General features: G+C 41.2%; 1 protein-coding gene across 2 annotated transcripts in view; it reads left to right on the forward strand.

Annotated features, from left to right (window-relative positions):
- Window positions 1-15,842, forward strand: part of ctnna2 (catenin alpha 2) — a 1,182,272-nt gene that overhangs the window by 693,923 nt on the left and 472,507 nt on the right. For both annotated transcript variants that reach the window (XM_033035440.1, XM_033035446.1), the window contains exon 9: window positions 14,423-14,575. In XM_033035440.1, coding sequence (XP_032891331.1) covers window positions 14,423-14,575 — 153 coding nt within the window. The remainder of the gene's footprint in view (window positions 1-14,422; window positions 14,576-15,842) is intronic.

A 15,842-nucleotide genomic window follows, 5' to 3' on the forward strand; every position in this document is an offset into this window, starting at 1 on the left:
ACGAAAGTGGCGTTTAAGAAGCTTTTAGATAGGCACATAGATATGCAGAGAATATGCAGGCAGAGAAGATTTTTTAATCTGACACCTAACCTGACCATGTTGGTACAGACATCGTGGGCCAAAAGGCCTGGTCCAGTGCTGTGCTGTACTATCTTCCATGTTCTATGCAGGTTTAAGTTTTGGTTTATTTATCTAAATATACCGAGGTACAGTATAGAGCTTTGTTTTCCATGCTATCAATAATCAAGTTAAACTCAAGCACAATAGGTAGAGTGAAGGGAAAGATACAGTGTGCAGAATATAGTTTTCAGCATTGTAAGATAACAATTCCTGAGATAAGGTCTAATATCCACAATGAAGTATAGAATAATCAGATTTCACTCCAGGTTTAATAAGCTTGGCAGGTCCCCAACAACCCTAACTAACTTCTTCGGATGCGCTGCGGAGGGCATTCTGTCTGGATGCATCGCAGCATGGTTTGGAAGAAGCTCCATCCAGAACTGCATGAAATTGTGGAGAGTTGTGGATGCAGCCCAGACCATCATGCAAACCATTTACTCCATCTATACTTCACATTGCCTTGGCAAGGTCACCAGCATGATCAAGGAACAGTCTCACCCTGGTCACTCCCTCTTCTCCCCTCTCCCATTAGGAAAGGGGTAACGTAATTTGAAAACGCATAGCTCCAAATTCAGAAACAGTTTTGTCCATAATGTTATCAGGCATCTGAACTGTCCTCTCACCAGCTAGAGGGTGGTCCTGACTTCCCATCTCATTGGAGACCTTCAAACTATCATTAATCAGACCTTATTGATCTTGCACTAAGCATTATACCCATCATTCAATATCTGTACATTGTAGGCAGCTTGATTGTAATCATGTATCTTATTTTCACTGACTGGATAGCTCGGTACACATGACAATAATAAACTAAACTAAACTAGTTTATGGAAGGACCATTTAGAATCCTGATAACTGATGGGAAGAAATTGTTCCAGAGTCTGGTGGTGCGCACTGTCAAGCTTCTGTATCTTCCGGTTCTGCCCAATAGAAGCAGGGAGAAGAAGGAATTATTGGGGCCCAAAAGATCATTGAAGTGTAGATGAAGTCAGTGGTGAGAGTCTGGTCTGTGTGATGGACTGGGCTACACTAGAACTCTACATTTCTTGTGAGCTTAAGCAAACCTGTTGCTAAACCAAACTGTGATGCACCCCCAATATTATGCTTTCTATAGAGCATCTGTAAAAGTTTGTAAGAGTAATTGGATTCAAGCCGAATTTCATCATGGGGCTGTCCCACTGTACGAGTTAATTCAAGAGTTCTCCCAAGTTTCTTCTGATTCGAACTCGGAGAATTACGGTAATAGCCGCTCGTAGGTACTCGGGGCTCTCATGGACATTTTTCAATATGTTGAAAAATCTTCACAAGTCTTCCCGAGGTTACCGTGTTTCCCGAATACCTGCCCTTAGCGTTGCGAGCTGCTAAGAGACGTCCCGAGCTCCGACGTACCCACAAAGTACTTTCTACGTGCTTACCACGAGTTTTTAAACTCAGGAGAGTTCTTGAATTAGCTCGTACATTGGGACAGCCCCTTCAGCCTTCTGTGGAAGTAGAGGCATTGGTGTGCCTTCTAGGCTGTCGCTTCATTGTGGTTGGTCTACGACATCATTGGCAATATTTACGGCAAGCAACTTGAAGCTCTCAATCATTTCCACTTTGGCACCGTTGATGCTGATTGGGACATGTTCTCCACCATGCTTCCTGAAGTCGATAACTAGCTCCTTCATCATGCTGACATTGAGGGAGATTGTTCCCTTGACTAAATTCTCTATCTACTTCCTGTATTCTGTCTCATTATTGTTCATAATCCAGGCCACCACAGTGGTATTGTCTGCCAACTTGTTGGAGCAAAATTTGGCTGGCCGGTTGTGAGCGTATAGGGAGTACAGAACGAGTCTGGGAACACATCCTTGCATGGCACTGGTGTTGTGAGTTATTGTGGAGGAGGTGTCCTCATCTAACCTCACTGTTTGTGGGCTTTGGGTCAGAAAGTTGAAGATCCAGTGGCAGAGAGAGGGGCGTGCTGACTCTTAGGTCCAGGGGTTTGGCGATGCGTTTGGATGGGATTATGGTATTAAAGGTGTGGAGCTACAATCAATAAACAAGTGTCTGATATTGGTGTCCTTGTTATCTAGATGTGTCTGGGGCCAAGGAGATGGAGTCTGCTGTGGACGGTAGACAAATGGATGCCCTCAACAGTGGCAGCGAGAATTATACTCCGTACTTTTTGTAAAATTAATATTCTGCGGTCTTTCTCCCTTTCAACAATATTCTGCTTCTCAATGTTTTCCAACCACAGTGGGTAACATTACATTCTTCCCAGATTTTCCTCCAGTGGATTTATCCATCCACTGACATAAGACATCAGTACTCCCTTTGCAACACTTTCCTCCATCCTCATAACTTGTTTTACCAACAGTCCTCTACTACCAAGTCAAATTCACCTATATTGTTCAAAGACTATGTGTCTCATTAATAATTTGCCAGCCTATGTCTCTGAAGAACCAGGATTTACTTCAGCATCTCTTTTTCTTTTTAACCTCTTATACTGGTTTTATATTTTTTGCACATTTACTGTCATAATTTATCTTTTTTAGTTATCCCATGTTGTTTTTGAAAATCCACCCAATATTCTGGCAAACCACCAATCTTTGCAACATTGTCTGCTTTTTCTTTCAGATTGATATCATCTTTAGCTTGATTAGTTATCCACGGATGGATTGTCCTTTTTCAGAGTGCCTTTATTCCTCAATGGAATATATTTTTGATGAGAATTGCAAAATATTTATTTAAATATCTGCCAGTTTTTTTTTTGCCATATTACTTTCTTGTCTATTTTTCCAATTTACTTGAATCATTTCTGCATTCACACCTTTCTAGTTACCTTATTTAAATTAAGGTAACTAGACAGTGAAATTCCATTACGTTATGTTTATTCTATCCCAGAGGACACTTTTTCTCTGAGATGATAAATTAATCCTTCTCATTACACATGAGCAGATCTAAAATAGTCTGTTCCCTGGTTAATTCCACACGTACCGTTCCTATAAACTGTCCTGGATGCACTCCTCAAAAACTCTCTTTGTCAATTTAATTTGTATATGGTTCAATGTAACGATTATTATAGGATAATCCATAATTATTGCAGTACCAATCATACAAGCTCACACTATTCTTTTGATTCATACTTTGTCCATCAGTATATTGATTACATCCACCAAGGACTAGCTGCCCCTTATATTTCTCATCTCCACTCAAAATTATTCGGCATTTGTTTTCCTGGCCACAATTATTATTTTTTTCCTGTTGTTCTAATCTTAGCCTTTATTAATAGAGATGCCCCATCTCCTTTTTATTTTTGCCTTTACCTGTACTTCTTTTACTTTTGCATGTACTTCTGAAATATCAGATTTCCTGGATTAGACAATTTTTCAAACTTAGTTACCTTATAAACACATTACTGTAATGGCCTGTAATGCAACTTGGAAAGACTTTGGGTTAGACCACATTTGGAGTATTGCATCTGCTCTGATTGCCCCATTACATGAAAGATGTGCAGGCTTTGAAGAGGGTGCGGAAGTGGTTTATCAAAATGCTGCCTTCATAAAGGACATTAGCTGTTGGGAGAGGTTGGACAAACCTGAATTGTTTTCTCTGGATCGTCAGAGAATGAGGGGAGACCTGAGACAAGTATATAAAATTGTGAGAGACATACATCGGGTACAGAAGCTTTTTCCCAGGGTGGAAATGTCATAGACTAGCAGGCATAGCTTTAAATTGAAAGGCCCTAAATTCAAGATTTGTGGTGCAGGTTTTTTACACATAGAGTATTAGGCGCCTGGAACAAGCTGCCAAGGGTGGTGATAGAGCCAAATAAGAGAGTGGGATTTATGAAGTTTTTAAGTAGTTACATAGATATTCAGGGAATTAACTGATATGGATTATGTGCATTTAGAGGAGATTATTTTATTTTGGCATCGTTCGACACAGATATTTTAGTCTGAAGGGCCTGTTCTTGTACTGTGCTGTTTTATGTTCTATATTCTTTCGTTTAATCCTTTCTAAATTATTGTTCAAGTTCTTTCCTGCTTCCTTCAGGACCTTGCCTGATTTCAACTTCCTAAACCTTACATATGCATCTTTATTCTGACTAAACCTACAAAATCTCCTGTCACCTGAGGTTCCCAGCCCTTGACGTTCTTATCTTTCATCCACACCGGAACCTGCTGGTCCTGAACGCGAATCAATTTAAAGGCCTTTAAAGGACTCCCTCATCTCAGATGTGGATTTACGCTCCAACAGTTGCCCCCAATCTGCTTTCTCCAGTTTCTGCCTAATGCCGTTGTAATTAAACTTTCCCCCAATTTAGAACCATGTTTATCTTCTGCTGGCAGTTCTGTGGAGAACTGCTGACAAGGTTCCTCTCTGTAGGTCAGCTCAACCCACTTCTCTGTGACTCTATACTTCATTGTGTAGAGTCACAGATGAGCAGGCATGTCTAACCTCCCACTACATCCTCAACATTGAGTTCAGGGGTGGAGCACAAACAACCAGAGCTGAAGGGCGTGATGCACTTCCCTTTTTGCCTCTCTGTTTTTCACCATCTGTGCCTGGCATATGGGGTTTCAAACCTTGATTGAAAAGTCTTTATGTCCAATTACTTAATCTCAATGTTTTAAATCAATTTATACTGCTTAAATATGTTTTAAGCAAGTTTAGATGTTCAGTAATTATTAAAAATAATTAAAATTGTTATGAAATGTTTCCATATGTCTGTGATCTTCAGAGACACTTAAAAGCCATTCAAGGCCTTTAACGGCAGTGAGTTCTGAAAAAAGTTTCAGGATAGTCTACAGTGCAGCCTTGGGAGTTGCAGTCTTTTTTTCACAGTCTTGAATAATGTTTGATGTAATATCTGTATAATTTATGTAGAATTACATTTTGTGTGTTTTCTGAGTCTATCTGAGTCTACGTGTCTGTGATGCAGCTGCAAGTAGGAATTTCATTGCATCGGTACCTCACCAAACTTGTGCATATGACAATAAACATGACTGTATCGTCCCCTTGAGACCTCATCACCACAGGTCAGATGTGGCACTGAGACCTTTAGGACAATGGGCAGAAAATAATTGCCGTTGCAAGAATAGTCCAGTCTTCCTCATGGCCTTTGCAATTCTGGCGTGTAATATTTTTGCTAAATCTGGCAAATTTCAGGATATTTAGTCATTTTTTGGGAACAGATAATTTGAGTGCAAGTGATGGCGCTCATATGCATCTGGACTGGACTGGTGCAATCTCAAGCAGAGCCCATCAACCTGGGCTGCACTGTTAAATAATAAAGAAAAATGTCAATTACCCAACCTCGTCAGTTTTAAAATGTGACCAAGGATGAGTCTGGAACTTAGCCACATATCTTTCTTCCCACATGCAGATATATTATGTAAAAGCAGGACTCCAATTTCCACCGCTTATCTAGGTCAACACTCGGCACGGACATAAAATAATAGAATCATAGAGACACAGCATGGAAACAGGCCCTTCAGCCCATCAAGTCATGCTGACATATTTTTTTATTACTATTATTCTCCACACAATCTGATCAACTCTCCCAGATGTTACCATTCATCTACACACTAGGGATAATTTGTAGCGGCCAATTAACCTACCAACCAACATGTCATGTTCATAAGTGGCACGGTTGCGCAGCGGTAGAGTTACCGCCTCACAGCGCTGGAGATCCGGGTTCGATCCTGACTATTGGTGCTGTCTGTACGGAGCTTGTACATTCTCCCCATAACTGTGTGGGTTTTCTCCGAGATCGTCGGTTTCCTCCCACACTATTGTGCGGGGATCGCTGGTCGGGGCGGACTCAGTGGGCCGAATGGCCTGTTTCCGCGCTGTATCTCTAAACTAAGCTAAACTAAACTAAGGGATAGGAGCAGAATTAGGCCATTTCACCCATCAAGTCTACTCCACCATTCAATCATGGCTGAACTATCTCTCCCTCCTAACCCCATTCACCTGCCTTCTCCCCATAAAACCCTGACACCCGTACTAATCATGTCTTTGGGATGCAGCAGGAAACTGGGTCACCTGGAGGAAATCCACCTGGTCACAAGGAGAATGTGTAAACTCTTCACCAATAGTACGCAAGTCCAGGATTGAACCCAGATTGCTGGCGCTGTGAAGACGTCACTCTACTAATTACACCACTTGCGCTGGCCTTAATGATGGCATTAAATTGACCATTTGACATGGTTGTGCAAAGCATCTCCTCCCCTCTACATGATTCTATGGTACTACTGACAGGTTGGATTGTGGTTGATCTGTCCTGCCACCCATATTCAGCCCCTGTCATTATGGGGCAGCCACTCTCCTCTGTTGCAGCATCTATGGGATTCATAGCACTGCTGAAGAGGGTTGAGAATGGTGACTCGGCTTGAGGCAGCAGAATCTGACACCTCAGATTAACAGCTTGCTGCTGTCAAAGACGTGTTGACTGTCCCAGCAGAGAAGCAAGCAGTGAACGGCGCTAAAGAAGAAGCCTTGGTTTGTTGCTGCAGTGCTTGCCAAGATAGAAATTTATTTTAGTTTATTGTCACGTGTACCGAGGAATGGTGAAAAGCATTTGTTGCATGCAATCCAGAGCAGAAAGATAATGCATCATTGCAATCGATCCATTTACAGTGTGTAGATACACGATAAGGGAATAACGTTTAGCGCATAAAGCTAGCAAACTCCAATCAAGGATAGTGCAAGGGTCATCAAAGAGGTAGATAGTAGTTCAGCGCTGCTCTCTGGTTGTGGTAGGATGATTCAGTTGCCTGATAACAGTTGGGAAGGAATTGTCCCCAAATCTGGTGGTATGCATTTTCACACTTCTATACCTTTTATGATGCATGTGTGTGATGGTGACTACAGTGTCAGTGGAAGAAGCGGCTTGGTCCTGGAGAGTGAGTCCATTAGTGGAGCATTGAACAAGCAAACTTTGTTACTATCCATTGAGTTAATCTTCTAGAATAATGCTGTGCCATTGTGCCAGTCTAAATGAGTATTCCATGGCTATCTAGAATTAAGCATTCATAGATAATAATAATAATCTAGAGTAGAACCAGTTGTTACAGCATCTGCCCTGATAAGTATTGCTGGACATTAGACTTTAGAGGTACACCGCCGAAACAGGCCCTTTCGGCCCACCGAGTCCACATTGGCCACTGATCACCTTTTTCACTAATACTGTCTTACACACTCATGGCAATTTACAACGTTTGCCAAAGCCAATAAACTGACAAACCTGAATGACTTTGGAGTGTGGGAAGTAACCGTAGCACCTGGAGAAAACCCATACGCTCACAGGGAGAGCGTGCAAACTTTATACAGACAGCACTGTTTTCAAGTTTGACCCCGGGTCCCTGGTGCTGTAAGGCAGCAACTCTACCATTGTGCCGCTGTGCTATCCGATATTTCCATCAATCATTCTCGAATTCCACTCATCAAATTTTAATTTCCCAGTTTACCCCATATCTTTAAGTCCCTATGACCCTATGACCTTATTGATGTGCAGTACTGGGGAACATTGAACCTTCACATTTCCTGGTCGATAAAGCAAAACTCCAAAATGGAAAGAGGGACTGGCGTAGATGGAGCATCTAGGTCTGTATGGGCAGGGGAAGCTCCCGATGTTGGGGAAGTCCAGGACAAGGGGTCACAGCTTAAGGATAAGGGGGAAATCCTTTAAAACCGAGATGAGAAGAACTTTTTTCACACAGAGAGTGGTGAATCTCTGGAACTCCCTGCCACAGAGGGTAGTCGAGGCCAGTTCATTGGCTATATTTAAGAGGGAGTTAGATGTGGCCCTTGTGGCTAAGGGGATCAGAGGGTATGGAGAGAAGGCAGGTACGGGATACTGAGTTGGATGATCAGCCATGATCATATTGAATGGCGGTGCAGGCTCGAAGGGCCGAATGGCCTACTCCTGCACCTAATTTCTATGTTTCTATGTTTCTAGGAAGGGCCTGTTTCTGTACTGTATGACTCTATGACTGTCACTCTAAAATTTACAAAATGTGTAGGAAGGAACTGCAGATGCTGGTTTAAAACAAAGATAGACTGCAGGAACAGAGGGACAGGCAACATCTCCGGAGAGAAATAATTGTTGACTTTCGGGTCTGAAGAAGGGTCTCGATCCGAAACGTCACCTAATCCTTCTCTCCAGAAATGCTGCCTGTCCCGCTGAGTTCCTTCAGCATTTTGTGTTTATCTTCATTCTAAAATGGACTATGAGTATTCATTGTCACTGGGCCATTGACAGTGAGGGACTGACAGCTATCTGAAACAACATAGTTCATCCAAAAGTTAGGACTTAGGGTTTGCATATAATGAGCGCTTGACAGCACTGGGCCTCTATTCGCTGGAGTTTTGAAGGTTGAGGGAGGACCTAATTGAAACTTACAAAATAATGAAAGGCGTAGATAGAGTGGATGTGGAAAGGATGTTTCAACCGGTGGGAGAGTCCAGGACCAGAGGTCATCGCCTCAGAATTAAAGGACGCTCTTTTAGATAGGAGGTGAGAAGGAATTTCTTTAGTCAACCGGTAGTTAATCTGTGGAACTCATTGCCACAGAGGGCTTTGGAGGCCAACAGTTGATATTTTTAAGGCAGAGATAGACAAATCCTTGATTAGAACGGGTGTCAAGAGTTATGGGGAGAAGGCTGGAAAATGGGATTAGGAGGCTGAGATCAGCCATTATTGAATGGGATAGTAGTCTCGATGGGCCAAATGGCCTAATTCTACTCCTATATCTTGTGAACTTATGACTATATTGAAGAATCTTTAGATTCTACAAGAGCAGATCAAAAAGTCAGAGATTCGCAACAAATCAGGCAGTACCCCAGGAGAGCAAAACAGAGTTCTTATTTCATATTAACAGCATTAAAGTTAGTTGATGCATTTTCACTATTAATGAAGAGTAAGCCTACCCTCAGGCAGCGCCTTATTAAATATTTATGGTCCATTAAGCATTTCTCTCCAATTGCTTTTTACTTAAATAAGAAGAGTGACAGCCCTGCATTAACCTAAAAAAAAGACACAAAGTGCTGGAGTACCTCAGCAGGTCAGGCATCACCCCTGGAGAACATGGATCAGGTCATGAACCTTCTTCAGACCCCGAAGGATCTGGTAGTTTTCTGTGGAAATGACCTGATATGATTATGCACTTCAAAAGGATAATAAAAAATAAAAAAAAGTACCATTCACGTTGTGATCAAGAAAACATTTAAATGTTCCATATGTACTCTTGTTTGCCTTGTGATTATTGAAATACTTCCGCTGAAATCACAGATTTTCATTTGAAATCTTTATTCACGCGGATGTTGTTGGCCAATGTTTTTTCCAACACAAGCTGCCTTTGAGAAAGTGGTGCTAATACTCCCTTTTCAACTGTTCTTATCCTCATAGTGATGGTATTAATGGGGAATTCCATCAGGGGTTATGGGAAGAAGGCAGTAGAATGGGTTTAAGAATCTTCTTCTTATCGAGTCCACACACAAGATTAGAAGTTGTTCAGCCAGAGCTGAACACACTTCTCGGCATCTGCACAATGGTGTCTGTCTTGCGCTTCTTGTGCTTCTTGTGCGTGGTGGTGGAAAGATTGGTTGAAACAGGGCCGCGACGTGAACGCTCTTTCCTTGACCCCGGTTTAAGAATGATCAGCCGTGATTGAATGGCGGAGTGGACGACGGGCTGAATGGCCTAATTCTGCTCCTATCACATGAAATTATGAACTTATATAGAGCCAGGCACGATGAAGGTCAGAATAAGTGTCTGAACCCGAAATGTCACTTATCCGTGTTCTCCAGAGATGCTGCCTAACCTGCTGAGTTACTCCAGCATGTGGTGTCCTGTTGTGTATTAACCAGCATCTGCAGTTCTTGTTTCTACTGAAGGACCATTGATTTGTTTTCAAGCCAGCATGGTGTTCCCATTTATAGATTTAAGGAACTGTAGATTCTGGTTTACAGGCTGAAGAAGGATTCCAGCACAAAACGTCACCCATCCATGGTCTTTAGAGATGCTGGCTTCCCCGCTGAGTTACTCCATCACTTTGTTGGTGTTTTCATTTGCCTGCTTCCCACAGTCTCCTTACTGTAGCTGGCAAGGACACGGGGAATGTGAGTGCAATTGATGTAGTAGCCTTTGTAACAAACTTAAATTAATTTTATTGCGATGCCACGTGGAACCATCGTGAACTGGTGGCAGAGCAATGAACGTCTGGAAATCTATTTTTTATGTAGCAAGCTCGGATTCTTTGCTGAAACCATTGAATTTGACACAGAATTTGGCAACATTGTTTAGTTTACATTGAGCAGGTGTCTGCCGGCAAATTCGGAACATTTAAGGACCACACACTGCCCTGTCAACATGGGGAAATGTTAGTACAATTTGGGATGAAGGAGAGTGAGACAGATTGCAAACCCATTTTGACATATGGAGCTGTGTTTATTTTTAAGAGTGAGACACATGGAAACAGGTGATGCCTTTTAAAAGAATAAACCTCACTCTGAATGACTGAGAGTTGATGGGTCTGATCACACATGATGAGTCAGCAAATGTCAGGCAGGAAGAGTATTTGGATAGCAACTAGAATCATAGAGAGTCACATAGCCCTATAACACAGGAATAGCCCCTTCGGCCCACCTTCTCTCTGCTGACCATGTTGACATGTTTGGCAAATCCCATTTGCCTGCATTTGGCCCAAACCCCTCTAAACCCTTTCAGTCCATATAATTGTCCAAATGTACTTTAAAAATTGTAAATGTATCCATTTCTATAGCTTCCTCTGTATCACAGATACAGATACCTCATACTAGTTTCAAAGCTTGTTCAAAATTGTTCAAATTGGAAGTGGGCACTTATTTTCATCAATTGTGTTGCGACTGAAGACTACCTTAAATTTAGTTTAGTTTACAGTGCTCAAACAGGTCCTTCAGTTCAGCCCACCGTGTCTGCACCATCCAGCGATCCTCACACATGAACACTATCCTACACAAAGGACAATTTACAAACAAGCTAATTAACCTACAAACCCGTACGTCTTTGGAGTGTGGGTGTAAACCGAATATAACCATATAACCATATAACAATTACAGCACGGAAACAGGCCATCTCGGCCCTACAAGTCCGTGCCGAACACTTATTTTCCCCTAGTCCCATCTACCTGCACTCAGACCATAACCCTCCATATCTTGCAGAAAACCCACGTGGTCAGGGGGAGAACTTACAAACTCTGTACAGATAGCACCCGTAGTCGGGATTGAACATGGTTCTCTGTGCTGCAAGCACTGTAAGGCAGCAACTATACCACTGCACCACCATGCCGCCCAAAGGCTAACAGTAAGATCATTGTGTTGAAGGGAGAGGAGATAGTGTCTACTGTGAAAACACATTGGGCACACCAGTCTTGCTCTGCTCAGGAAATTAAAAATGGTGGCACTACTAAATAAATTAAGAATCATCTCCAAAATTGTCAGAAGTTTAACTCCAGACATCTTGTGTGTAAGTCTACATATCATGGATTAATCAATATTTTGTTGATTAAATAAACAGACTCAACCGTTCTACACAAAGGTTTGTGGGAACTTGGAACACTTCTTCCAGATTGCTTTGATTGCTGTGTCACTTGCAATTTCAATAATGCGATTGCCAAATTAATTCATAAGAAAATAAAGCCATACGGATCAGGATGGGTAAATAGAGTCGAGGGGCAATTATGCCGCAACCAACCTTATGAATGTAGCATAAGTTGAAGGAATTAAATTACTTATCTCTATGTAATATGCAAGAAAATCCAGATGACATGACCCATTGAAATCATATTATGGCCTATAGATTACTTACCTCTTCATTAATTTTGAAAGATTGCTTCACAAGCATGTGGTGTTTAATGATTTCATGATGCAGTGGTGTTGCAGGGAATGATCATAAATGTTGTACTGGTGTATTTATGCCTCCAGGCTTCCTTATATAAAATGAAAGCAATACTGTACAAGTATATTTTTCTGTTAAGGTCACTGATAAAGGTTAACTCATTCACTGAGCGGCGCAGCCATATTTTTTTTGCGCTTTTTGAAATTGTTGCAAGTATGAATAATGTTCTGCATTCCTCCACTGAGCATATATATCCCAGACGATTACGGGATATCATGCTGCTCTCTTATCTCTCACACGCGTAATGAATTCCTGCTCTCACCCATTCGCACAAATGCTTTGCGAGATGAGTTATTATTGCCATGGCCCAATTTCTGGGGCACACAGATGTCGTTGAAATTGTAAGCTTGGTCATTTGGTAGTGCAGTTCTGCAAATGCTAGCCTGTGTTTGGGTGGACGTAAAACATAGAACCGTACAGCACAAGAACAATCCTGGAGTAACTCAGCAGGACAGGCAGCATCTCTGGAGAGAAGGAATGAATGGTGTTTCGGGTCGAGACCCTTCTTCAAACTGGTTAGGGATAGGGAAACGAGAGATATAGATGATGATGTAGAGAGATAAAGAACATTGAATGAAAGACTATTAAACTCAACTCAAACAAAATCTGAACTTTAATAGCCTACTGCACTTTATATGCTTATTTATGTGTGTGTGTATATATATATATATATATTCAATGGTATATGGACACACTGATCTGTTCTGTATTGTTTATGCCTGCAATATTCTGTTGTGCTGAAGCAAAGCAAGAATTTCATTGTCCTATCTGGGACACATGACAATAAACTCTCTTGAATCTTGAATCTTGAACCTTGAATCAAACAAGTGACGATGATAAACATTGATAAAAAACTTATCCCTAACCAGTCTGAAGAAGGGTCTCGACCCAAAACGCACCCATTCCTTCTCTCCATAGATGCTGCCTGTCCCACTCCAGCTTTTTGTGTCTATCTTCGGTGTAAACCAGTATCTGCATTTCCTTCCTACACAAGAACAGTCCTTTCAACCCACAATATCTGTGCTGAACATGATGCCAAGTTAAACTAATCGCCATATCCCTCCATTCCCTACACATCCATGTGCCTATCTAAAAGCTTCTTAAATGCCACTATTGTATCTTATTCCAGCAACACCCCTGGCTGCACATTCCAGGCAACCACCAGTCTGTGTTAAAAAAATGTTCTGCACATCCTCTTTTAACTTGCTCCTCTCACCTCACAGCTCTACTGTCTGGTCTTTGACATTTCCACCCTGGGGAAAATGGGTTCTGACACTCTACCCCATCTATGCCTCTCATAATGACATGCTCTTGATTCCCTCTGCCCCTGATTCTCAGTCTGAAGAAGGGTCTCGACCTGAAATGTCACCTATTCCTTTTATCCAGAGATGCTGCCTGACCCATTGAGTTACTCCAGCTTTTTGTGTCTATCTTCGGTGTGTTCAGCATCTGCAGTTCCTTCCTGCACTTCCTTGGAACTTTGCTGATAGAGAGTAAACTAACATTTTTTCTGACTTTTAGAGTGTAACAGTTTGACTCAGATCAGGAATATGAATATTTGAATGTTTAGGATTGACACTTTTGGACAGTGGGCATGCATCTATGATGTATTTGGGATAAGCAGGTGCACTGCCTACAATCTTCCAGCACATACTCCTGGCAAACCTGATATGTTGCTTTGGGCAGTAAACCAAAATGTCCCCTTACATGGCAAAAAAGGGAAAAATAGTACAGTAATCGAGTATTCATATTGGTTTATTATTGTCACGTGTACCGGGGTACAATCAAAAACTTTATTTCATGTGCTATCCGGTCAAACCATACCATAAAGAGTTCATCAGGGTATCTACAAATTAGCAACAGCTTCTGACCACAGATATACACTCGGAATGGATAAATAAGTTGTCACTTGTGAGTCAAAATAAATGACTTGATTCACTTTGGCTGAACTGATGAGCGCTGTGAGTATAATTCACAATATGTGGCCCACCATGCTGACACTCTGTTCTTTAGCCACCAGAAGAATAATTTCTGAAACCTGCAGTTTTAACATTATTACGATAAAGGTTGTTTAGTCTGTCTTCTTTAACTATTGTCAATGTTGATGTAACAAAGCGGATGGAAAACTATGAATCACACGGAGTTCTACTTAGGACTTTGGTCAATCAAGGTTGTTTTGTACTGAGATTAATTAATTTATCTGGGTGTTTCGTGCCTGACACGAGAGTTACTATTAACCAAGGGACTGGTGTTGTTAACATTTAAAGTGGCTCACTGCAGTTTGCAATCAGATTCAATATCTACTTCAGTGCATCCATGGTAATAGTACGAAGCATTATTATTAATCATTTATTCTACTTTCTTTTCTTTCCAAAGCTTCGCAAGGCTGTCATGGATCACATCTCTGACTCATTTCTGGAAACCAATGTTCCTCTGTTGGTTCTCATCGAAGCAGCTAAGAGTGGCAATGAGAAGGAGGTGAAGGAATACGCACAGGTCTTCCGCGAGCATGCTAACAAGCTTGTCGAGGTGAGTTTGTTCCATATTTGAAATGTCATGCCTTGAACTCATGAGTTTTCATACCTATGAATGTACTCTCAACTACAACTAGAGTTAATGGATAAAGCCACCACTTGGTGTAGCAATTAGTCATAATGAACTGACGAACCTGAGTCTAATTGTTAGTTGTCCCATCATATCCATGACATTGGTCGGTATGCTGTGCTGAGTCCTATGAACATGAATCGCTGTTGCATGTGTAGGAGCAAAATGGAAAAGCCACTCGGAGTTGGTGTTGCAGTGAACCGGCGATTTATTACAATTGGTGTGCACCAACTGGCCAGCCAAAGCTGAACTCCAAGTGTGCACCAGTCTTAATAAATCACCTGTTACTTCAAACACCAACTCCACGTGGCCTTTTCTTTTTGCTCCTTCAGATAAATATAGCACCAGGAAGATTTATGATATAGTCCATCATCAAGTAAACTCTATACTCATTGCTATTTAACTTAGTCCAGCAAATGGGCAATGATGATATGAGTAAGATTTAAAGCTCCCTCATATTATTCTTCAGCAATTTTTCATAATTTCTCAGGGGGGATGGAGACATTTTAAATGATTCAAAACTATCCTCAATAAGATTTGTGATATGTACTTTCTTCGTATTGCCATTGAAGTGAGGGCTTCAAATATATTGTTGTCTGGTTTTATCCTAAATGAATTTTGCATCTTCTTACCCCATAGTCTTTACAAACTACGAACATGATGAGGGCACTACTTTTTTTACTGACCAATAATTATGTTCTTGGAGTTTACGAGCACTTGTTAAGCTTATCATTATTTTGTTGAATAGATAAGTGTGTGAACTATCCACATTTGCTTGAGTTTTTAAATCCATTAAACGTTTGGTGGCATGTAAAATTCACGACCCCAATACACTTCTTTTTAAATGCTCCTGTGTTTGACACTCTGATAATTGCTGTTTCTGGTCAAAGATTGTCACCAATAATTTAAGCTGTCTGTTTGACTGGATTCTAATTTGTCACTACTGCGTTGGATTTTAATCAAACTTGAGAATAAATTTGTCTCATCAAAGAAATATGCTAGTAAACTAACTATTAGCGAGTGCAGTGAAACCATAAAATATTTTGAAATCTACCATCTCAAAACTAATTATAGTTCTTCTTTGGGAACTGTTCATGGATCAGGTGGTATTTCCACAACTATGTCTTTCATTAGTTATTCTGTCACCTTCCTTTTCAGCTTTAGGCAGCAGATAGTCGCTGTTTACCGTCCT

This window comes from Amblyraja radiata, chromosome 1 (assembly GCF_010909765.2).
Source record: "Amblyraja radiata isolate CabotCenter1 chromosome 1, sAmbRad1.1.pri, whole genome shotgun sequence".
Taxonomy (NCBI): domain Eukaryota; kingdom Metazoa; phylum Chordata; class Chondrichthyes; order Rajiformes; family Rajidae; genus Amblyraja; species Amblyraja radiata.